A 24,537-nucleotide genomic window follows, 5' to 3' on the forward strand; every position below is an offset into this window, starting at 1 on the left:
GGTAATGGAGGGTGACCGCGTAAAGGCCGTGCGTAATTGGCCGACTCCGACCATGGTAAAGGAGGTGCAGCGGTTCTTGGGGTTTGCCAATTACTACCGGAGGTTTATCCGGGGTTTTGGTCAGGTAGCTGCCCCTATTACCTCACTGCTGAAGGGGGGGCCGGTGCGTTTACAGTGGTCAGCAGAGGCGAACAGAGCTTTTCATAAGTTGAAGGCGATGTTTACTGAGGCGCCGGTGTTGGCGTATCCGGACCCTTCTTTGGCGTTTATAGTAGAGGTGGACGCATCCGAGGCTGGGGTTGGAGCGGTGCTCTCACAGCGTCCGGGTGTGCCACCGAAGCTCCACCCCTGTGCCTTTTTTTCGAAGAAACTCGGGCCAGCGGAGCGGAATTATGATGTGGGGGATAGGGAGTTGTTGGCTATGGTTAAGGCCCTGAAGGTGTGGAGACACTGGCTTGAGGGGGCTAAGCACCCTTTCCTTATCTGGACTGACCACCGTAACCTGGAGTATATCCGATCAGCTAGGAGACTGAATCCTCGTCAGGCAAGGTGGGCCATGTTTTTCACCAGATTTCGTTTCACTATCTCGTATAGACCAGGTTCCCTCAACACTAAGGCCGACGCGCTGTCAAGAATCTATGACACTGAGGACAGGTCCAGCGATCCTACTCCCATCATTCCGGCAGCTAAGCTGGTGGCACCAGTAATATGGGATGTGGACGCGGACATCGAGCGGGCGCTAAGGGAGGAACCTGCGCTTCCACAGTGTCCGGAGGGTCGTAGGTACGTGCCGTTGGCTGTTCGTGATCAATTGATTCGATGGGCTCATTGTCTACCCTCGTCAGGTCACCCAGGTATTTTTAGGACAGTGCGAGGTCTTGAGAGGAAGTACTGGTGGCCCACTTTGAGGAGGGATGTGCGATTCTATGTTTCCTCGTGTTCGGTGTGCGCCCAGAGTAAGGCTCCTAGACACCTGCCACGAGGTAAATTACAACCTCTGCCCGTTCCGCAACGGCCGTGGACCCATCTATCGGTGGATTTTCTTACTGACCTTCCCGCCTCTCAGGGTAACACAACGATCCTGGTCGTTGTGGATCGGTTCTCTAAGTCCTACTGTCTTATCCCATTGCCCGGTCTCCCTACGGCCCTACAGACTGCGGAAGCTCTTTTAACCCATGTCTTCCGGCACTACGGGGTGCCCGAGGATATAGTTTCTAATCGGGGCCCCCAGTTTATCTCCCGTGTTTGGAGGGCATTTATGGAACGTCTGGGGGTCTCGGTCAGCCTGACCTCAGGGTATCACCCGGAGAGTAATGGGCAGGTGGAGAGAGTGAACCAGGAGGTGGGTAGGTTTCTGCGGTCGTATTGCCAGGACCGGCCAGGGGAGTGGGCGAGATATATTCCCTGGGCAGAAATAGCCCAGAACTCACTAAGCCACTCCTCTACCAACATGTCACCATTTGAGTGCGTGTTGGGGTACCAGCCAGTCCTGGCACCGTGGCATCAGAGCCAGACTGAGGCTCCTGCGGTGGAGGAATGGGTGCAGCGCTCTAAGGAGACCTGGAGGGCTGTCCAAGAGTCATTACGCCAAGCGAGTATAAGGCAGAAGAAGAGCGCTGACCGTCACTGCAGTGAGGCCCCCGTGTTTGCACCTGGGGACAGGATCTGGCTCTCGACCCGAAACCTGCCCCTCCGCTTGCCCTGCCGGAAGCTGGGTCTGCAGTGTATAGGGCCATTTAAAGTCCTGAGGAGAATAAACGAGGTTTGATATCGATTATTACTTCCTTCGTATTATCGTATTAACCCCTCGTTTCATGTGTCTCTTCTCAGGCCGCTGGTAGCTGGTCCCATGCAGGAAGGTGAGGTTCCGGAGGTTCCTCCGCCCCCTCTGGACATCGAGGGGTCCCCGGCGTACAAGATACGAGCTATTCTTGACTCGAGATGCCGGGTGAGGGGCTTGCAGTACCTCGTTGACTGGGAGGGGTACGGTCCGGAGGAGAGGTGCTGGGTTCCGGTGAGGGATATTCTAGATCCATCTATGTTGAGTGAGTTCCATCGCCTCCGTCCGGATCTCCCAGCGCCTCGGCCCCCGGGTCGTCCCCGAGGCCGGCGTCGGCGCGCTGCGGGAGCTGCGTGTCAGGGGGGGGGGGGGGTTCTGTCACGAATATTACCGAAGGTGACTGCCCTTCTTGTTCGGGTGGCGCTCGGCGGTTGTCGTCGCCGGTCTACTAGCTATCACCGATCCGTTGTTCTGTGTTCCTTTGGTTTTGTCTGATTGGTATCACCTGTTTCTTGTTTGGTTGTTAGGGTAGGGTTATATATAGTTTGTTCAGCCCGCTTCTGTTTCGTGTGGGCTTGTTCGTCTGTTTTGTTGTTTGAGTGTATTTTGTTTGTATTTTGGGTTTCGCGCTGTCCGTTTATATTTCTGATCATTTGTTTTCCTACTTTTGTTCATGTTATGTTTCCGGGACATTAAAGCGTGTTTTTTCCCACATCTTTTGCTCTCTGGGCCGGACTCCACACCTCCTCACTCATTTTTCGTAACAAGCAGTGTGCCACAGATTATCTCTGTACCAACTTCTTATCTATCAATACCTCTAGTAGTCTGCCACAGATTATCTCTGTCCCAACTTCTTATCAATACCTCTAGCAGGCTGCCACAGATTATCTCTCTACCGACTTCTTATCATATAACCTCTAGCAGTCTGCCACAGATTATCTCTGTACCAACTTCTTATTATATAACCTTTAGCAGGCTGCCACAGATTATCTCTGTATCAACTTCTTATCATATAACCTTTAGCAGTCTGCCACAGATTATCTCTGTACCAACTTCTTATCAACACCTCTAGTAGTCTGCCACAGATTATCTCTGTACCAACTTCTTATCAATACCTCTAGTAGTCTGCCACATATTATCTCTGTACCAACTTCTTATCAACACCTCTAGTAGTCTGCCACAGATCACATTTGCCATAGGTGGATTAGGCTACTTTATTTACAGTCCCAATCTACCTCTAGTCTCATCACAATATCTCTGTTGCTGAGCGACTGAGCGGTAGGTGGGTTTGATCCCGGAGTCTTTAACCACTGAGCTATATTGTCGTTTAGCCTGTAGCTTTAGCCATCAGGACAATAGTTATTGTAATTAGACAATGGTATGGATGACAGTATAATGTGTGTGTCACCTGGGTTGTCCTGTAATGTATCATTACTGTGATCCGTCTAATCGTTTCCAAGGGGTCCCCAAGGGGTCCCCGAGGGCCTCTAGGGTTACACAGTACCACAGCTGTTTGGACATATTGCTGGACCAAATCACCACAGGGACAGGTGGGGGGCACTAAACAGTTATCTTTAGTTACAAAGGCCTACATTCAATTATTTAGAGACTTTCATTTCTTTACATATGTTTACGTATATATTACTAAATATAGACATCATGATAAGCAAACCATAACTGTCTGAATTTAACACATTTAAAAAACATTTACTAGAATGCTACCAGTGTTATAAAAATAATTTGTGGGAGCATTGGTCAGGTCTACCCAATAAATAACATTACATTTCTTAATGACGCGTTGGAATTTGCCTCCACAAATAAAGACAGAATTGTTAGGCTATTTTCCACTTAATGTAGACTGTATGTATGTCTATGACTATGTCTCCACATGTGTGTATATGGTATTACCGTGTAATGATGAGACCCGTTATTTCTGTATAGGCTACAGTCTACGTGACGACCCCAATATAGCCCCATAATAATTTGTCCATCCCAACTGCATAGCAGGAAAGCTGGCCTTATATAAACGATCGCGTGCAGAACAATGTAATCACGTCGGAATGAATAGGTGTCATTAATTAGGGTTCATATATGGCTCATTCCATCATTTTCTAGTCCTCCAAATACGAGATGGCCTATCACTGCCATTCAGCCATGCAATTTCGGCCTCTCGCCTTTTAGAAACCATACAGTCGGCCGACAATCATTTCAAGGTAAATTAGAACAAAGATAGATGCAATTACCATACAAGAAGAGCCCGTGTTGATGCTATGCCCGATGTTAAATCGTCAGTGTCCCGACGCTACAACGTAGAGACCGTAGCCAGCCCCCAAAAACGGTTTCTTGCCTGGAGAAAGGCGGTCGTTCTGTGACAGCAAGGCTGCGCGCGCGCAGACGGTGTCCTCGGTTTTCTCCGGTACGTAGTATTTTGACAGGAGAGAGCTGTCCTCACCCTGCGAGCAAACCGTTATTTTTATATTCTATGAAGCATAGGTTATAGTACATCAGGTTTATAAGGAACGCTGTCAAACAGATGTAACTACAAAATATAATAATTTATAAACAATAATGGCTATCCTGACAGAAAAATATATCTAATTTACATGGCAAAGCATAGGCTATATCTATTCTATATTCTATTCTATAGACAATTAATCCAAATGATTACATTTATTCTATGGTAAGCATAATTTGTGTGAATGTTTATTGTTGACATTCCTGTCATGTGATGGCCTTGTAGCTGTCCTGGGTCAAAGACATGGACATCTCTTTCCGGATGTAATAGGTTGTTATATACTCTGGATGCCTGACTGGACTCACCCAACTGTGTCCCATTAACATTACAACTATCATGTGTAAATGCATCATTTCCACCATAACCATTGGCTTTACTAAGTTATTATCAACATCTGACATGCATATATAAGTGTTTCCCAGATGTATTAAGACCCGAATGTGTGAGGGGAAAGCAGGTCACCTTTTCTCTCTTTGTTATTCAAAAGTCTTTGTTATTCTTTGAGGAAAATCAAATAGTTGTAATATTCTGTAAAGGTTTAAGGCATGACAGCCCGACAGTTCATTTCCCCTATTCTGACTGTTTTTACATTTGGACAATGACTTCAGTGTGATTGTCGCTTTCCTCAAGTAAGACATCAGTGGTAATGGGGGGGGGGGTTGGAAAGGGAGGGAGTTCTTAGATTCTTACCCCAGAGAATGGAACACAGGACACAACAGTTCAGTGAACTGTTTGAAGGATCAGCTCCATGGGGATTAAATGGGGAGAATTGAGAATTGATTTTCCCCAACTGGGGTTTAGAAGTGGTAGTGGTGATGTTGGTGGTGGGTAGGGGCCTCAGCTCAGGACTGTTGGCTGGTCATCTGGGTGCGTCCTGGGGGTTAGAAGTTGAGTTGTGAGGGGGTCACAGTGGTGGGTCAGTCTTTAAAGGCCCACTATGGAACAATAGACCTTTCAGAGCCTGTCTGTGAGGATACAGACAGGTCAGGCTAGGGGTGAGGAGATAGACAGGTCAGGCTAGGGGTGAGGAGATAGACAGGTCAGGCTAGGGGTGAGGAGACAGACAGGTCAGGCTATGGGTGAGGAGATAGACAGGTCAGGCTAGGGGTGAGGAGATAGACAGGCCAGGCTAGTGGTGAGGAGATAGACAGGTCAGGCTAGGGGTGAGGAGATAGACAGGTCAGGCTAGTGGTGAGGAGATAGACAGGTCAGGCTAGTGGTGAGGAGATAGACAGGTCAGGCTAGGGGTGAGGAGACAGACAGGTCAGGCTAGGGGTGAGGAGGCAGACAGGTCAGGCTAGGGGTGAGGAGGCAGACAGGTCAGGCTAGGGTGAGGAGGCAGACAGGTCAGACAGGTCAGGCTAGGGGTGAGGAGATAGACAGGTCAGACTATGGGTGAGGAGGCAGACAGGTCAGGCTAGGGGTGAGGAGGCAGACAGGTCAGGCTAGGGGTGAGGAGGCAGACAGGTCAGGCTAGGGGTGAGGAGATAGACAGGTCAGGCTAGGGGTGAGGAGGCAGACAGGTCAGACTATGGGTGAGGAGGCAGACAGGTCAGGCTAGGGGTGAGGAGGCAGACAGGTCAGGCTAGGGGTGAGGAGATAGACAGGTCAGGCTAGGGGTGAGGAGATAGACAGGTCAGGCTAGGGGTGAGGAGATAGACAGGTCAGGCTAGGGGTGAGGAGATAGACAGGTCACTCTAGTGGTGAGGAGATAGACAGGCCAGGCTAGGGGTGAGGAGATAGACAGGCCAGGCTAGGGGTGAGGAGATAGACAGGTCAGGCTAGGGGTGAGGAGACAGACAGGTCAGGGGTGAGGAGACAGACAGGTCGGGCTATGGGTGAGGAGACAGACAGGCCAGGTCAGGGGTGAAGAGACAGACAGGTCAGGCTAGGGGTGAGGATACAGACAGGTCAGGCTAGGGGTGAGGAGACAGACAGGCAGTGAGACATCAACCACCATCACTTCCTGTCCCAATGCATTCCCTTCACTCTGCCAGGTCTGCTCAGCAGAGAGGCAAGGGACAGGTCCTCAAAGCAGATCGCCTCACAGTGGATGGGACCTAGCAATACAGTGCAGGCCATCCTGTCTGTTGGCTAAACTCCACAGCAATGACACATCGCCATCTACTGGTGGTGGGGCCTCTAGACATTCTCTCCACTGAACCTGAGAAGCAATGTAAGGAAGTGCATCTGCGGATACTTTTATCCAGAGTGACTTACAACAGACTTACAGCGACTTACACAACATTTTCAGTGTGTGTGTGTGAGATCTCTGCTAGTGTTACACACACACACACACACACACACACACACACACACACACACACACACACACACACACACACACACACACACACACACACACACACACACACACACACACACACACACACACACACACACACACACACACACACACACACACACACACACACACACACGACCTGTGTGACGTGAAGGACGTACAAGGACACCACATGTTTCTTTTCAAACGCAGTCACATTTATTGTCCTTTTCTATGCCCAGTCACTGAGCAGTCTGATGAGCTGTCAAATCAATACGATATAATGCAGTCAATGGAGGTCTCACGTTTACCCAAAAATAAATACAAGACTGAAATAGTGTTGCACAGCTCCAAAATATACAAAGGCTTGGAATTAATTCATTAATTAATCATGTAAACTTTGAAAATATTTTACAAAAAAGAAAAAGATCTTTGCAACATTTTTAAAAAGGTTTACTATTTACATTTAGTTTTGTACAAAAATACAAAAAGGTGATGCAATCTGTTATGTTCCAGCTTTGAGCCAGGAGCATCTTGTACCGCCCGAGACAGTTACACTGTACCACTCATACTTTTAAATAGTTGGTTTTGTTTTTCATCTTTTTAAAGTAGGTTTTAATGTTAATGTTTAAAGTTTCAAAATCTTTTTGTTGTTGTGTGTTGGTTCTTTCCAGTTCTGCCTCTCTGAAACCCTTTGGCAGAAGCATGGCCTGTGCTATCCTGATCATGCCTCCTCAATTAATGAACCATGTATAATATATTTGAATCGATAGGGGAAACACAGTCTTTTACACAAATCATCACATATCATCATCAATATAACTTCAGGTTACAGCAAAAAGGAAACCACTTCACAAGCTCCACCATACCAGTGCAAATAGGAGAATATTGTTCTGTTTGTCTTTAAACTTCAGGGAATCATGTCTCAGAGGAAAACAGTATTATTTTTTAAATCCGAGGTTAAAAGGTGTCTGGGTCAATGCAAAACAAGAGAAGATTATTACCTCTGGCTCTCACTTCTGTGTTGGGCTCGAATCCATTTCAATTCCAGTCAATTCAGGAAATAAGCTGAAATTCCAATTCCGATTGTCTTCAATGATTTTCAAAGAGGAGAAATTTGGAATTGGAATTGAGAATTTGGTTTACTTTCTGAATTGACCGGTATTGAAATGGAATCGATCCCAACCCTGTTACACACATTGGATATGTCTCAGGGAAAGGCAGGCAATAGTTTCTTATTTGAAAACGTTTGTCTGTGGGGCCTGGACTCAGACAAACCAATGTCTTTAGTCTGTGGGGCCTGGACTCAGACAAACCAATGTCTTTAGTTTGTGGGGCCTGGACTCAGACGAACCAATGTCTTTAGTCTGTGGGGCCTGGACTCAGACAAACCAATGTCTTTAGTCTGTGGGGCCTGGACTCAGACGAACCAATGTCTTTAGTTTGTGGGGCCTGGACTCAGACAAACCAATGTATTTAGTTTGTGGGGCCTGGCCTCAGACAAACCAATGTCTTTAGTTTGTGGGGCCTGGACTCAGACAAACCAATGTCTTTAGTCTGTGGGGCCTTGCCTCAGACGAACCAATGTCTTTAGTTTGTGGGGGCCAGTTGGTAGAGCATGGCCTCAGACAAACCAATGTCTTTAGTCTGTGGGGCCTTCCCGGGACAAACCAATGTCTTTCGAGAATGTCAGACAAACCAATGTCTTTAGTCTGTGGGGCCTTGCCTCAGACAAACCAATGTCTTTAGTTTGTGGGGCCTGGCCTCAGACAAACCAATGTCTTTAGTTTGTGGGGCCTGGCCTCAGACAAACCAATGTCTTTAGTTTGTGGGGCCTGGACTCAGACAAACCAATGTCTTTAGTTTGTGGGGCCTGGCCTCAGACGAACCAATGTCTTTAGTCTGTGGGGCCTGGACTCAGACAAACCAATGTCTTTAGTCTGTGGGGCCTGGACTCAGACAAACCAATTTCTTTAGTCTGTGGGGCCTGGACTCAGACAAACCAATTTCTTTAGTCTGTGGGGCCTGGCCTCAGACAAACTGGTGTCTTTAGTTTGTGGGGCCTGGCCTCAGACGAACCAATGTCTTTAGTCTGTGGGGCCTGGCCTCAGACAAACCAATGTCTTTAGTCTGTGGGGCCTGGCCTCAGACAAACCAATGTCTTTAGTTTGTGGGGCCTGGCCTCAGACAAACCAATGTCTTTAGTCTGTGGGGCCTGGCCTCAGACAAACCAATGTCTTTAGTTTGTGGGGCCTGGCCTCAGACGAACCAATGTCTTTAGTCTGTGGGGCCTGGCCTCAGACAAACCAATGTCTTTAGTCTGTGGGGCCTGGCCTCAGACAAACCAATGTCTTTAGTTTGTGGGGCCTGGCCTCAGACGAACCAATGTCTTTAGTCTGTGGGGCCTGGACTCAGACAAACCAATGTCTTTAGTTTGTGGTCCTGGCCTGGGGGAAAATGGCTACATTGCTACTTTACCGAAAGTTGAAAGACACTTGCAATGGGAACACAAATCATCAAAATATAATCTATATATTTGTTTTGGCTGCATACAGATTATGTCAAACTACTGTTACTAATCCATATGAACAATTAAAAATGACTTCAGAGGATCCCAAATATCTACTCAAGGTGGATTTTGACACCATATAGTTTAACGTTCATATTCTAACATGAGTCAGAAATGGCCCCCTTTTATTCCCTATGTAGTGCACTACTTTTGACCAGAGCCCTATGGGGTAGTGCACTAGGTAGGGAATATGGGTGCCATTTGGGATGCATTCTAAGAATGCACCGTCACGTTTAGCATCAGCCAGTTCAGTTCAATCATGATATTATTATAGACTCTGATATGAAATGTCTTTCAGTTTCACCATCATTCCTCTTCTAGGTTATTCAATATGATAATAAAATAACTCTCTGGATAAAATATCCTGTGATTAAAAATAGTTTCTATACAATGCTGTATACTTCTTGTCATTAATGAATGTCATTTTGTAGATCCTGGCAAGTTGTTGCACCATAATCTACATTTAAAAGAGAGACACAATGCATAGAGAGGTACCTGTCTCTTGGTTCCCCAATGTTCCCCAATGTTCCCCAGTGTCTAACCAGCCATTTTGTGTAATTTTGACCACAGAAAGGTTCACCAAACGCCTAGATATATATATAGTATGGCATTTCAACACCAGGCAAATGAATGGCTGCAGTTTTATAGTCCAACAGTTTGTAAAACGATAAGATGAAATAGAATGTTAACACAATTATACCACACACAGAAAAACAGGTTCCAAAAGGGTTCTTCGGCTCTCCCCATAGGAGAACCCTTTTTAGTTCCAGGTAGAACCCTTTTAAGTTCCATGTAGAACCCTCTGTAAAAAGGGTTCTACATGGAACCCGAAAGGGTTCTACCTAGAACTAAAAGGGTTATACTTGGAACCCAAAAAGGGTTCTTCAAAGGGTTCTCCTATTGGGACAGCCGAAAAACCCTTTCAGGTTCTAGATAGCACCTTTTTTTCTAAGAGTACAGGGAGGAATTGTAGTGCGTTGCCCTACCTAACGACGACCCTACCTCTACCTGCTCTGTTCACTGTCCACGTAACACACACACACACACGCAGATGCGCACGCACACATACACACACAAGTGCACACGCATGCACATACCCATCCTACCTCCCGTCCCATCTCAAGCTCAATTCATCTGACTCTGATTTCACCCTGGATCTTTTTACTAATAACTAGCTCCAGAATGTACTCATCCCTTACCTGGAACCTACGTAATAACTAACTCCAGAACGTACTCATCCCTTACCTGGAACCTACGTAATAACTAACTCCAGAATGTACTCATCCCTTACCTGGAACCTACGTAATAACTAACTCCAGAATGTACTCATCCCTTACCTGGAACCTACGTAATAACTAATTCCAGAACGTACTCATCCCTTACCTGGAACCTACGTAATAACTAACTTCAGAACGTACTCATCCCTTACCTGGAACCTACGTAATAACTAACTCCAGAACGTACACATCCCTTACCTGGAACCTACGTGATAACTAACTCCAGAACGTACTCATCCCTTACCTGGAACCTACGTAATAACTAACTCCAGAACGTCCAGAACGTACTCATCCCTTACCTGGAACCTACGTAATAACTAATCCATCCCTTACCTGGAACCTACGTAATAACTAACTTCAGAACGTACTCATCCCTTACCTGGAACCTACGTAATAACTAACTTCAGAACGTACTCATCCCTTACCTGGAACCTACGTAATAACTAACTCCAGAACGTACTCATCCCTTACCTGGAACCTACGTAATAACTAACTCCAGAACGTACTCATCCCTTACCTGGAACCTACGTAATAACTAACTCCAGAACGTACTCATCCCTTACCTGGAACCTACGTAACTAACTAACTCCAGAACGTACTCATCCCTTACCTGGAACCTACGTAACTAACTCCAGAAATTCCAGAACGTACTCATCCCTTACCTGGAACCTACGTAATAACTAACTCCAGAACGTACTCATCCCTTACCTGGAACCTACGTAATAACTAACTCCAGAACGTACTCATCCCTTACCTGGAACCTACGTAATAACTAACTCCAGAACGTACTCATCCCTTACCTGGAACCTACGTAATAACTAACTCCAGACTCCAGAGACATACTCATCCCTTACCTGGAACCTACGTAATAACTAACTCCAGAACATACTCATCCCTTACCTGGAACCTACGTAATAACTAACTCCAGAACGTACTCATCCCTTACCTGGAACCTACGTAATAACTAACTCCAGAACATACTCATCCCTTACCTGGAACCTACGTACTCTTATAGCTTTCTTACGTTTTTCCAAATTCTCTGTTTGATTGTCCAGTCATTTTTGTTCATTTTACAGTACAAGATACCCCCCTGTCCATGAACACAACTATACAAAACAGAATTGTCAAACATTTTGTACATATATTGAATTACACCCAACTTTACATATTCAAAAATGAAACTGAAAATTCGATATCTTTCTCGTGGTAGTATCTCTAACAGATATTTCCCCTCTTGAAAATGATATGGTGTTTTTTTGTTTATTGCATGCGATAGATGAAAATACGACGAAAACAACGAACACAACAGTGCTCTGCAGCAACAGATATTAATTCATGTCAAATTCTAATGAGTTCACAGCTTGTTTCCTCCTGTAACCTCGTACACAGTGTCAGTTCAGTTAGTTCTGCAATTCAAATTTCGCTGAGTAACAGTTGTCCTTTTATCTATGTATCTCTATGTTAGATCTGTACAAACGAACAGTAATATGGTTGCAGAGGTATTCATAGAACACACTGAGTGACTTCATTGATCTACAGTTTGTTTTTCAATGTAGAAACACAACTCTTCAAGATTGGTCTGTTCACCAGAATGTCATTACTTAAAATGTATAACCCATTTGTTATGTTAAATTAGCTTAAAACCTGAAAGAAAAAACACTAGAGAGAAGCGTAATATTTGAGTGAAATCTTAAAGATTCAACCGATATTTTCACAAGGACTGATGATTTGTTGTTTCTCTTAATAAGGTTGTATGATTCATGTGTTGGGCTTTGCGACGTGCCCCTGGCTACTGATGTTACGGAACTACGGAAAGATTGCACCCCCCCCCCCACCTATCCCCATAGAAACAGAATCTAGTCATTCTAGAATGTAGTTATTCAATTTCTACGTCCCCAATCCACTCTGCTACAAATGATGGGTTTGTGACGTTAAAAAATCTTTTGTATGTCTCTTCATATAGCTATGTTCTTTTATATTCAATACAAATATACACAATAGGAATTTTCCATTATAAGATTAGTTTTATTTTTCTCAAGGAATATTCTTGAAGAATTCATAATGACGAAGTGCAAAGGAGAAGTTAGGCTTTGAAAACCCGATCCATTTCAACCTCCCAGCTAGCTAGCCAAACATTAGTGGGAAAGACCCTCCATAGCTTTTCTCTCTTTGTTTGTTTTTAGAGTCGTAAATATCTCCTCTAGAGTAGTCAGTCAATCCCCGGCATGCTTGGCCCTCCAGCGCAGAAAGGCCACAGCACGAGTCAATCCCCGGCATGCTTGGCCCTCCAGCGCAGAAAGGCCACAGCACGAGTCAATCCCCGGCATGCTTGGCCCTCCAGCGCAGAAAGGCCACAGCACGAGTCAATCCCCGGCATGCTTGGCCCTCCAGCGCAGAAAGGCCACAGCACGAGTCAATCCCCGGCATGCTTGGCCCTCCAGCGCAGAAAGGCCACAGCACGAGTCAATCCCCGGCATGCTTGGCCCTCCAGCGCAGAAAGGCCACAGCACGAGTCAATCCCCGGCATGCTTGGCCCTCCAGCGCAGAAAGGCCACAGCACGAGTCAATCCCCGGCATGCTTGGCCCTCCAGCGCAGAAAGGCCACAACACGAGTCAATCCCCGGCATGCTTGGCCCTCTAGCGCAGAAAGGCCACAGCACGAGTCAATCCCCGGCATGCTTGGCCCTCCAGCGCAGAAAGGCCACAGCACGAGTCAATCCCCGGCATGCTTGGCCCTCTAGCGCAGAAAGGCCACAACACGAGTCAATCCCCGGCATGCTTGGCCCTCTAGCGCAGAAAGGCCACAACACGAGTCAATCCCCGGCATGATTGGCCCTCCAGCGCAGAAAGGCCACAGCACGAGTCAATCCCCGGCATGCTTGGCCCTCTAGCGCAGAAAGGCCACAACACGAGTCAATCCCCGGCATGATTGGCCCTCCAGCGCAGAAAGGCCACAGCACGAGTCAATCCCCGGCATGCTTGGCCCTCCAGCGCAGAAAGGCCACAACACGATTGTCCCATCATCTCTTCTGACACCTTGACATCTGCACCACATCACTTCAACAAGACCAAATATTTCCCTTATGTGTCCCTGCCAGGAATCCCTGCACTGAGAGCTCTTCTAGGGTCATAGGTCATTCCTATTCCTTTACATGTAGTTTATCTATGTGAGGATGGCATGTTGACCTATGTGTGTTGTTAACTCACTCTTGGTAAAACAATACTTTGACACATGGTTGTCAATAGTGATCACAGTCCATTGTTTTGTGTTGGGGCGGTAGCAATACAAAACATATAGCTTATTCATTTTTGTCGACTGGGAATATTTTGTTTATGGTTGAAATAATGACCTGTCCTCTGTGTAAGTGTAGAGAGAAATGCAATTCTTTCGGAAAGCAGTTATTTTAGGGTCACGTTAGGACACGACATACAAGTCATCCAACATCCAAGAAGATAAAAAATGACGATGGATGTTCCATTAGGCTCCAACACACACACAGGTTGTCTTTACCGCTCCATTTTTATCCTCTTGTCCACGTTTCACTCAATACAGGATCTTGGGTTATTTAAAAAGGGAGTTCAAAGTTCAAAACAAGAAAAAAAAAAATCTTTCTTTACACTCTGAACAAAACACAAAGTTGTGTTCTTCAGTTCTGCACCAAGATATCAAACCCCCAGGCAGGCAGTCCAGAGTAGTCTTCTCTCTGGTTATACCCTCTTTGTTGAGTTGTGTATCCGTCAGTACTCAGTAGATAAGAACAGTAACAGCACTGAACCAGATCCATATAAATATGTCTTCGTCCCAAATGGCACCCTATTCCTTATATGGGCCCTGATCAAAAGTAGCACACCAAATAAGGATTAGGGTACATGTTTCTGCACTGAGCAGAGCGATCATTACGCGGAGCGATCATCATGGGGACTCCCATCTGAGTTCTCAGTCTCCCCCTCTGATATGACCTGCATGGGTGCCGTATAGAGTCGGCTACGGGTGCTGTAGCGACTACTATTGGCTGCAGGGGGATCCGGGAGCGCCCTGTCTGGACGAAGCCGACGTGGGGGTGTTTTAGGGCTGAAGCTGTCTGAACTGGGCCTGGGGAAGAGGCTGGGGGGGAAGAGTTGCTCCCCGTCCGCCTGCAATGATGGCTCCTGCAGGGGAGAGGGGGGCTCCTCGGTGGGGTACCTGACCTGGCCCTCAGCAGCCAAGGGGTGCCCAGGGGACTTAGGGGCGATGGGGCTCTTGAGGATCTCTGTAGCAGACATGCGGTAGCTGGAATCAGTCCGACTGCCCTTCTTCAGGAGAAGCAGCTTGAACTCCTCGTTGGAGGTGCTGGACTTCTTGGCGCTGCGGTAGATGGGTCCTGGGGTGCGCTGGGTCCCGGCCGCGGTCAGGGTGGAGAGGGCTGGGGCGGGGGGGATGATGAGAGGGGGCGGAGGGGGGATGGCTGGGAGGATAGCTGCAGGTGGAACGACGGCAGCCGGAGGAGGACACAGACGGCTCTTCCCACTCAGCTCTCCAGAGTCTTTACGGCCCAGGACTTTTCTCTTGGACCTAGAATAGGAGAGTGTTACACGGTTCAGGTAAACAGGACATTTTATAGCCCATTCTGCTGTGGTTCATATGTCTGATGGGTTTCTGCTGTGGTTCTGATGTCTGATGGGTTTCTGCTGTGGTTCTAATGTCTTATGGGTTTCTGCTATGGTTCATATGTCTGATGGGTTTCTGCTGTGGTTCTAATGTCTGATGGGTTTCTGCTGTGGTTCTGATGTCTGATGGGTTTCTGCTGTTGTTCTAATGTCTGATGGGTTTCTGCTGTGGTTCTGATGTCTGATGGGTTTCTGCTGTGGTTCTGATGTCTGATGGGTTTCTGCTGTGGTTCTGATGTCTGATGCTGTGGTTCTGATGTCTGATGGGTTTCTGCTGTGGTTCTGATGTCTGATGGGTTTCTGCTGTGGTTCTGATGTCTGATGGGTTTTGTGGTTCTTATGTCTGATGGGTTTCTGCTGTGGTTCTGATGTCTGATGGGTTTCTGCTGTGGTTCTGATGTCTGATGGGTTTCTGCTGTGGTTCTGATGTCTGATGGGTTTCTGCTGTGGTTCTGATGTCTGATGGGTTTCTGCTGTGGTTCTGATGTCTGATGGGTTTCTGCTGTGGTTCTGATGTCTGATGGGTTTCTGCTGTGGTTCTTATGTCTGATGGGTTTCTGCTGTGGTTCTGATGTCTGATGGGTTTCTGCTGTGGTTCTAATGTCTGATGGGTTTCTGCTGTGGTTCTTATGTCTGATGGGTTTCTGCTGTGGTTCTTATGTCTGATGGGTTTCTGCTGTGGTTCTTATGTCTGATGGGTTTCTGCTGTGGTTCTAATGTCTGATGGGTTTCTGCTCTGGTTCTTATGTCTGATGGGGGTGGTTCTTATGTCTGGGTTGTCTGATGGGTTTCTGCTGTGGTTCTTATGTCTGATGTGGTTCTGATGGTTTCTAATGTCTGATGGGTTTCTGCTGGTTCTTATGTCTGATGGGTTTCTGCTGTGGTTCTTATGTCTGATGGGTTTCTGTGGTTCTTATGTCTGATGGGTTTCTGCTGTGGTTCTAATGTCTGATGGGTTTCTGCTGTGGTTCTTATGTCTGATGGGTTTCTGCTGTGGTTCTTATGTCTGATGGGTTTCTGCTGTGGTTCTTATGTCTGATGGGTTTCTGCTGTGGTTCTGATGTCTGATGGGTTTCTGCTGTGGTTCTGATGTCTGATGGGTTTCTGCTGTGGTTCTTATGTCTGATGGGTTTCTGCTGTGGTTCTGATGTCTGATGGGTTTCTGCTGTGGTTCTGATGTCTGGTTCTGATGTCTAATGGTTTCTGCTGTGGTTCTGATGTCTGATGGGTTTCTGCTGTGGTTCTTATGTCTGATGGGTTTCTGCTGTGGTTCTAATGTCTGATGGGTTTCTGCTGTGGTTCTAATGTCTGATGGGTTTCTGCTGTGGTTCTGATGTCTGATGGGTTTCTGCTGTGGTTCTGATGTCTGATGGGTTTCTGCTGTGGTTCTAATGTCTGATGGGTTTCTGCTGTGGTTCTGATGTCTGATGGGTTTCTGCTGTGGTTCTAATGTCTGATGCATTCAATGTGTGTTCTCTGTTTGTAATTTTCTGCAACCTTGGAAAACAATGAAGATCTTTTGAACTGAAATGAAGATAGTGACAGATAAATGTAATGCTAATATCCGTTATGACAAGTACAGCTACAACCCAGTGAGTCAAAAATAACAGAGTTATTTGAAGTGAATTGAAAGTGACCTGTGGATCATAGCGAACAGGTCTTCGGTAGTACGTGATTTGCTGGGCGACATGAAGACAACATCATCATCAGGTTTGGTTGTTTCGTCAGTCAGAGGAGAGAGCGAGTTATCACTGGGACTAGTAGACTCTGGAGGAAAGGGAACAGGAGGTTATAGGGAACACCATGCCAGTGATCTGATCACATCCCTTATAGGTCATTAAACCCTCTAGAGATGAGAGGACCACAACAGAAGTGATCTGATCACATCCCTTATAGGTCATTAAACCCTCTAGTGATGAGAGGACCAGAACAGAAGTGATCTGATCACATCCCTTAAAGGTCATTAAACCCTCTAGAGATGAGAGGACCACAACAGAAGTGATCTGATCACATTCCTGATAGGTCATTAAACCCTCTAGAGATGAGAGGACCACAACAGAAGTGATCTGATCACATCCCTTATAGGTCATTAAACCCTCTAGAGATGAGAGGACCACAACAGAAGTGATCTGATCACATCCCTTATAGGTCATTAAACCCTCTAGAGATGAGAGGACCACAACAGAAGTGATCTGATCACATCCCTTATAGGTCATTAAACCCTCTAGAGATGAGAGGACCACAACAGAAGTGATCTGATCACATCCCTGATAGGTCATTAAACCCTCTAGAGATGAGAGGACCACAACAGAAGTGATCTGATCACATCCCTTATAGGTCATTAAACCCTCTAGAGATGAGAGGACCACAACAGAAGTGATCTGATCACATCCCTTATAGGTCATTAAACCCTCTAGAGATGAGAGGACCACAACAGAAGTGATCTGATCACATCCCTTATAGGTCATTAAACCCTCTAGAGATGAGAGGACCACAACAGAAGTGATCTGATCACATCCCTTATAGGTCCTTAAACCCTCTAGAGATGAGAGGACCACAACAGAAGTGATCTGATCACATCCCTTATAGGTCATTAAACCCTCTAGAGATGAGAGGACCAGAACAGAAGTGATCTGATCACATCCCTTATAGGTCATTAAACCCTCTAGAGATGAGAGGACCAGAACAGAAGTGATCTGATCACATCCCTTAAAGGTCATTAAACCCTCTAGAGATGAGAGGACCAGAACAGAAGTGATCTGATCACATCCCTTAAAGGTCATTAAACCCTCTAGAGATGAGAGGACCACAACAGAAGGAAGAGAAAGAGGATTATACTATTACTTGAAGTAACTTAAATTAATACATCAATTCAAAAACAATTAATTGTTAAAAAGTCTCAAAGTAAAATAAAGTTTTAAGTAAAGTACTAAAGCTGCAATATGTCACTTTTTGGGTGACCCGACAAAATTCACATAGAAATGTGTTTACATAGATCTGTCATTCTCATTGAAAGCAAGTCTAAGAAGTTGTATATATTTGTTCTATGTGCTCTATTTCTACGCTTCCCGTTTTTGCGTCTTTTACTTGTGGTTGTGTATACCAGCTTCAAACAGCTGAAAATACAATATTTTTGGTTATGGAAAAGATATTTCACAGCGCTTTAGATGGTACAATGATTCACTACACTATATTTGCTTGTTGTGACACATAAACTGAAATTAGGCAAACTGCAACCAGGAAATGGCGGAGGGATTTCTGCATAATGCATAATATTTAAGTAAAGTACAAGTAAAGTCTACCAATCCAGACTGACCTTTGCTGAAGTAGTCCTCTGTGTCCGGTGTGGTGGAGTCATCTCTGCTGTTATCCTGAGAGGCACTTCTGGTAGGAACCCCTGATGATGTCATCTCATAGCGGTCCTCTCCGCTCCGACCTCTTAGATCTATCACATGGCTGATTGAGTAAGGGTGTGATGCTTCCACCGTTACACCGGGCACTTTGTCAGGACCGCTGCTTGGGCCCAAGTCCCACCTCTGGACCATTTGACTGTGACAGGAGTGTGTCTGTGACTGGCTGTGATAATGTGACTGGGACTGATATGAGTGGGACTCCTCTAGCGTCTCGTACGTCGGTGGTTCCCTTGGATGATCTCTTTGATGATATTCTCGATATTCTCTAATGAGGCCTTGACTGTGACTCATAACCCTTGATATCTCTCTATCGTGCTCTTCCTCCTCCTCGTCTTCTTCATCCTCTATCCGTTCCCCTAGCACGTGGCACTCCGGGTGTGTAGTAGGAATCACGGGTTCCGGAGTTGGCGGTGGCGCTCGGTGCGTGGGTTCCTCAAGTTCCAAAGGTTCCGCAGGGCGCGTCCGGAACGCCGTCATTGCCCAGAAGGTTCCGGGGCTGTAGCGGTCCTGCCGGTGCCTGGCCAGGCTCTCATAGGTCGGGGGGCCGTCCGGGTGCTGCATGGGGGTGGGGTGGTGCTGGGGCTGGGGTACAGAGTGGTGGTGCTCCTGAGAAGGGTGGTGGGGGTCCTGGGTCGGTGGTGGTGGGGGTTTCTGGGCGATGGGTCTCCTGGGTGGCAGGGGCCTGGTGTTGGTGTCAGAGTGGGGGGTCACGATGGTTACACTGGGCATCTTGGGTCTGGTGGCAGGGGCCCCTGAAGCCTCGTGGGCCCATGCTTGTGGTGGTGGAGGCTCCTGGCCCTGAGCACCCTGAGCCTGGCCCCGGGCCTGGGGCTGAGAACCATCGGTGGCCCTGTGGCCGATGGAACGTAGCTGGACGGAGCGCAGCACAGTGGGGGTGATGGCCAGGGCCATGGGGTTGGCAGCAAGTGGGGCCTCTGGAGTCAGAGTGGATCCATTGATAAACCCAGAGGGGGCTGCACTAGCGTTAGCACTAGCACTAGCGTTAGCATTAGAACTAGCGTTAGCGTTAGCACTAGCTGTAGCACTAGCATTAGCGTTAACGGCTGCAGTGTTACACGCGGTGGCCCGGGCCTCTGCTGCTGCTGCTGCCCTCTGCTTGTTCTGGTGCAGCGTGTGCATGTGGGTCCGGTGGGCCAGAGTGGGTAACGGCCGGCTGCCATGGGCGCTGTGAAGAGAACTTAAGTCCAGCTGGGTGGGTGGAGCCGGGAAGTCATAGTCCTTCCTGGATGACGAGGAAGAGGAAGAGGAACAGGAAGAGGAGGATCCAGAGGCCGAGCTAGAGAACTGGGTCTGGGCCTGGTGCTGCAGCGAGGATAGAGAAGACTTCCTCTCGGGGACTTTGGGTTTCCGTTTCCCGCTGGTCGGAGAGAGCGGGCCGGGGAAGAACGCTAATGGGAATGAAGACGTGGGCGTCTCCGATTGGCTGGAATATCCGCTGGAGGGCGAGGCGAGGCCGGCCAGCTTCTCAGGAGAGCCCAGCTTGAAGTCTCCATCCCCGGGGGGAAGAGGAGGGGAGGTGGGCCTGGAGGAGCTGGAACAAGATCCGGAGGAATGCATCAATGCCTGGGTCTCTCCCCCGGGAGAGGAGGAGCTGTCCACCGGCGACTTGATGCATTCAATAACAGTAGTACCCGTAGCAGTGCTGGAGTTGGACAAGGAGCCGTTGGGGTCCAGGTTATTTTGGGATTTCAAGTCGTTGAGGAACCAGAGGTCTGCATAGTCAGACTGAACGGCGCCCTCGTCCTTGAAAGAGTGAGTGTCAGTGGACCCGAACGAGGTGGGCTCCGTCATCTCCACAGTCCTGGGGCTCCTGGGGCTCCCCATCCCCCAGGTACCACCACCACCCAACACCTCAGCCTCCAACCCAGGATTCTCCACCTCCCCCGGGCTGGCCATGTCCAGCTGCAGCCTCATCTCTCTGTCTCTGGAAGACATGGGCAGGTTCAGGGTCTGGGTCTGCCCACTACTATGAATCTTTGGTTGGTCCTGGTTGCCCTGCTCATTGCCCTGCTCATCGCCCTGCTCATTGCCCTGCTCATCGCCCTGCTCATCGCCCTGCTCATCGCCCTGCTCATTGCCCTGCTCAGGGGGGATGTTCTCTGGAGCACCAGCGCTACACGTCTCCTTCAGCGAGGAGCTCCGTTTTGGTGGGGGTGGCTTGACCTTTGGTTTCTTCAGCGGACGACACGGCCTCCCTAGCGTCAGGGTGGCTCCCCTGTAGTCAGAGGACTGAGGAGGATACCCAGCCATGCCCTCTCCCTCACCAGGCGTAGCGCCCACAGTATTACCCTGGCCACAGTCAGCGCCAGAGCCCACTGCTGCATAGTTGTACATGTATCTCCTGTAACTCTGGCCCTGCATGGAGTCAAAGTGCATGGAGGATGAGTAGAAGCCCTGGGAGTCTGCTGCAGCAGTAGGGGGAGCTCGGTCTGAGAAGCCGTCGTAGCTGCTGATGTTGGTGAAGTCTATCCTGGTCTGGTCCCCCCTGGACGAACGCCTGGGGCTGAAGTCCTGACTACACAGCTGGTCCTGATCAGCCTAGAACAGGATAACATAACATTATATAAGATAAGAGGAGACAAGATAAGAGAAAAGATTAGAAGAAAAGGAGAGGAGAGGAGAGGAGAGGGAGGAGAGGAGAGGAGAGGAGAGGAGAGGAGAGGAGAGGAGAGGAGAGGAGAAGAGAGGAGAGGAGAGGAGAGGAGAGGAGAATCTGTATTGCTAAATAGCAGTGGTACCTGGTCTTGAGGGTAGGTCCACTCTCCCTCGCTGGCAGTACTGACCCCTGCATCATCCAGCTGGTCAGTGGCTGAGGAGGTGAAGGAGCTGGACCTATGACCCTGGCCCTATAATAGTAATGATTATTAATTCATAATAATAAAAAATCTGATTTATAAAGCTATTTTCCAGTAGCTCAAAGTGCTTTACCTAGTTTAGTTAAGAAAATGTAGCTTAATTTTTATTTACAGCTAAAATATGAACTTCCTGTACAAAAGTCCCAACAAACAATACCGTGTCCAAGTCAATAAATAAAGTATTGAAGACAGGAAGTGAAAGGTAAGTAGGATCGTCAGGAGGGAAACTCACCTGCGGCTGATCCGAATGGTAGGGGTCGATGATAAAGCCGGTGAGGTCATCGATGGCGTGCGGCGCGGCGTTGAGCGACAGCTCCGAGTCACAGTGGGAGGAGCCGGTCAGAGGGGGGGATGCGGCGGGGGGGAGTGTCTCAGAGGTCTGGGAGGGGCATGTGGAACTGCTGCCACTCCAGTTACCACTGGACGACTGGTGGTCCTCCTTATAAGAATAATACATGTTATCTGTAGAGCACTTTTCATCACATGCAGAAAGCAGAAAGCTCTGCACATCATATTAGTAAGTCAGCCTTGTCCAAGCCAGAATGGCCCATTGGGCAGGACTCTATCTCCGGTTTCTGTATCATGAGGCAGCTTGATGTACAGTACACCCCCTGGACAGGACACTAGTCTATCTCCGGTTTCTGTAGTGAGACAGCTTGATGTACAGTACACCCCCTGGACAGGACACTAGTCTATCTCCGGTTTCTGTATCATGAGGCAGCTGGATGTACCAATACACCCCCTGGACAGGACACTAGTCTATCTCCTGTTTCTGTATCATGAGGCAGCTGGATGTACCAATACACCCCCTGGACAGGACACTAGTCTATCTCCTGTTTCTGTATCATGAGGCAGCTGGATGTACCAATACACCCCCTGGACAGGACACTAGTCTATCTCCTGTTTCTGTATCATGAGGCAGCTGGATGTACCAATACACCCCCACAGGACCCCTGGAGTGAGGCAGCACAGTACACCCCCTGGACAGGACACTAGTCTATCTCCTGTTTCTGTATCATGAGGCAGCTGGATGTACAGTACACCCCCTGGACAGGACACTAGTCTATCTCCTGTTTCCGTAGTGAGACAGCTGGATGTACCAGTACACCCCCTGGACAGGACACTAGTCTATCTCCTGTTTCCGTAGTGAGACAGCTGGATGTACCAGTACACCCCCTGGACAGGACACTAGTCTATCTCCGGTTTCTGTATCATGAGGCAGCTGGATGTACCAATACACCCCCTGGACAGGACACTAGTCTATCTCCTGTTTCCGTAGTGAGACAGCTGGATGTACCAGTACACCCCCTGGACAGGACACTAGTCTATCTCCTGTTTCTATATCTTGAGACAGCTGGATGTACCAGTACACCCCCTGGACAGGACACTAGTCTATCTCCTGTTTCTATATCTTGAGGCAGCTTGATGTACAGTACACCCCCTGGACAGGACACTAGTCTATCTCCTGTTTCCGTAGTGAGACAGCTGGATGTACCAGTACACCCCCTGGACAGGACACTAGTCTATCTCCGGTTTCTATATCTTGAGGCAGCTTGATGTACAGTACACCCCCTGGACAGGACACTAGTCTATCTCCTGTTTCTGTAGTGAGACAGCTTGATGTACAGTACACCCCCTGGACAGGACACTAGTCTATCTCCTGTTTCTATATCTTGAGGCAGCTTGATGTACAGTACACCCCCTGGACAGGACACTAGTCTATCTCCTGTTTCCGTAGTGAGACAGCTGGATGTACCAGTACACCCCCTGGACAGGACACTAGACTGTCGCAAGGCTTGCTCATCAAAAACAAACTGACAAAAACAAACAAAATGACTTCCAAAAGGCTACAAGCAAAAGAAGCCAGAAGACAAGATCCACAGATAAGTGAAGATGGCAGCGAAGACGTACCTTGTGGTCTATCTGTCCTCTCAGCACCCCCGTAGTAGAGACAGAGTGGATGGGGCTGCTGAAGGTGTCTGAGCTGGAGGAGATCTCACAGTTCCCCATGTCGACCTGACGGGGGAGGCGGGAGCGACCCCTCTCCATCCACATGTGTTCTGGACTCCCCCCGTCTCCTTGCTGTATTCTCTTCAGACTCCCCAGCTGCAGCTCTGGCATGGCCTGGTCATCCGTACTCTCCTCCTCCTCTTTTAACATCCTTGGCCCCGTTCCCGGGAGGAAGTCCTCCGTCTCGTATGGAGAGAGCTCCTCATCTTCGTCATCATCGTCGTCATCATCATCCTCATCTTCGTCACTGTCGTCCTGGTCCTCGTCGCGTATGCGGCCGCCCTCGCGGGGGAGGCTGCGGGAGCGGAGGCGGGAGCCGGAGGCGGTGTACATGGCGGTGTCAGGGTGGTCGGGGAGTGAGGAGATGTTCCCGGTGGAGTGGGAGAGGGAGGCGGGGATGCCCCCCTGGCCGCCGCGCTGGGCACGTATACGTCTCCTGGACGGGGCGCCACCGCCACCGGTCAGGCAGTCGTCCGTCTGGCAGCCGGAGTCCTTGGTGTGTCCCCCTCGGAGGGACAGCTCCTCCTGACAGAGGGACAGGTGAGGGTTGGTGTGGACCACCACTGTCCTTTCCCTTGTCACTGGAGACTCATCAGAGTCTGAAGGGAAACAGGGGTGGCAGTAAGTCATCAATCAACATGATTAGAAAATAAAGTCTGAGTCTCCTGTTTTCTATCATTGAAATTCAGGCAGATGCAATATTTGTTCAAGTCTAAATGGCAGGACAAATATACATGTTTGTTTGTCTCCAGAAAATAGGATGTTAAACCATCAAAGTAAAGAAACATAGAGGAGGAACAACAACATTACAGTCAGTTGACTGAGTGGTAAATGACAGTACTTGGAGGTCAGGCACAGACAGACAGACAGTATAACAGACAGACAGCTGTACCCATGTCCTGTTGAACTCGTCTGGGGATCCCGGTGATGGTCTTCCTCCTCCTCAGCTTCCTCCTCCTCTGCAGCACAGACTGGGAGTGTACCAGGGAGCAGCGCACACTAGCCTCCCTGTCGAACCCCACCCCTGTGGAGAGGAACACACGCAATGTACAACATTGATGCCATTTATTGTCAAGAGTAATGTCTTTCCACATCTCACAAATGACATTCCACACAGTTTGCAAGTTACACACACTCACTAATACACAAACAACAGTTAATTAATA

At 48.2% G+C, this 24,537-nt stretch overlaps 2 protein-coding genes and 1 long non-coding RNA gene across 3 annotated transcripts in view; all 3 read right to left on the reverse strand.

Annotated features, from left to right (window-relative positions):
• LOC124023169 (retinoic acid-induced protein 2-like) overlaps positions 1-4,119 on the reverse strand; it is a 38,233-nt gene extending 34,114 nt beyond the window's left edge. Inside the window, exon 1 of the mRNA XM_046337702.1 lies at positions 4,024-4,119. The gene's annotated coding sequence lies outside the window, so the exon portion shown is untranslated. The remainder of the gene's footprint in view (positions 1-4,023) is intronic.
• Positions 4,120-8,817: 4,698 nt separating this feature from the next.
• Positions 8,818-10,997, reverse strand: LOC124023166. Its single transcript, XR_006836666.1, has 2 exons — positions 10,759-10,997; positions 8,818-10,669 (listed from the first exon to the last, which is right to left on the reverse strand). It is a non-coding gene; the product is annotated as an uncharacterized LOC124023166 (long non-coding RNA).
• Positions 10,998-11,067: 70 nt separating this feature from the next.
• nhsb (Nance-Horan syndrome b (congenital cataracts and dental anomalies)) overlaps positions 11,068-24,537 on the reverse strand; it is a 29,606-nt gene continuing 16,136 nt past the window's right edge. The window contains exons 8-15 of the mRNA XM_046337701.1: positions 24,264-24,395; positions 23,273-23,970; positions 21,594-21,800; positions 21,245-21,352; positions 18,389-21,044; positions 16,710-16,839; positions 11,326-14,977; positions 11,068-11,225 (exon numbers count right to left, since the gene is read on the reverse strand). Coding sequence (XP_046193657.1) covers positions 14,323-14,977; positions 16,710-16,839; positions 18,389-21,044; positions 21,245-21,352; positions 21,594-21,800; positions 23,273-23,970; positions 24,264-24,395 — 4,586 coding nt within the window. The 3' untranslated portion in view covers positions 11,068-11,225; positions 11,326-14,322. The remainder of the gene's footprint in view (positions 11,226-11,325; positions 14,978-16,709; positions 16,840-18,388; positions 21,045-21,244; positions 21,353-21,593; positions 21,801-23,272; positions 23,971-24,263; positions 24,396-24,537) is intronic.

Source organism: Oncorhynchus gorbuscha, unplaced genomic scaffold (assembly GCF_021184085.1).
Source record: "Oncorhynchus gorbuscha isolate QuinsamMale2020 ecotype Even-year unplaced genomic scaffold, OgorEven_v1.0 Un_scaffold_1522, whole genome shotgun sequence".
Taxonomy (NCBI): Eukaryota; Metazoa; Chordata; class Actinopteri; order Salmoniformes; family Salmonidae; genus Oncorhynchus; species Oncorhynchus gorbuscha.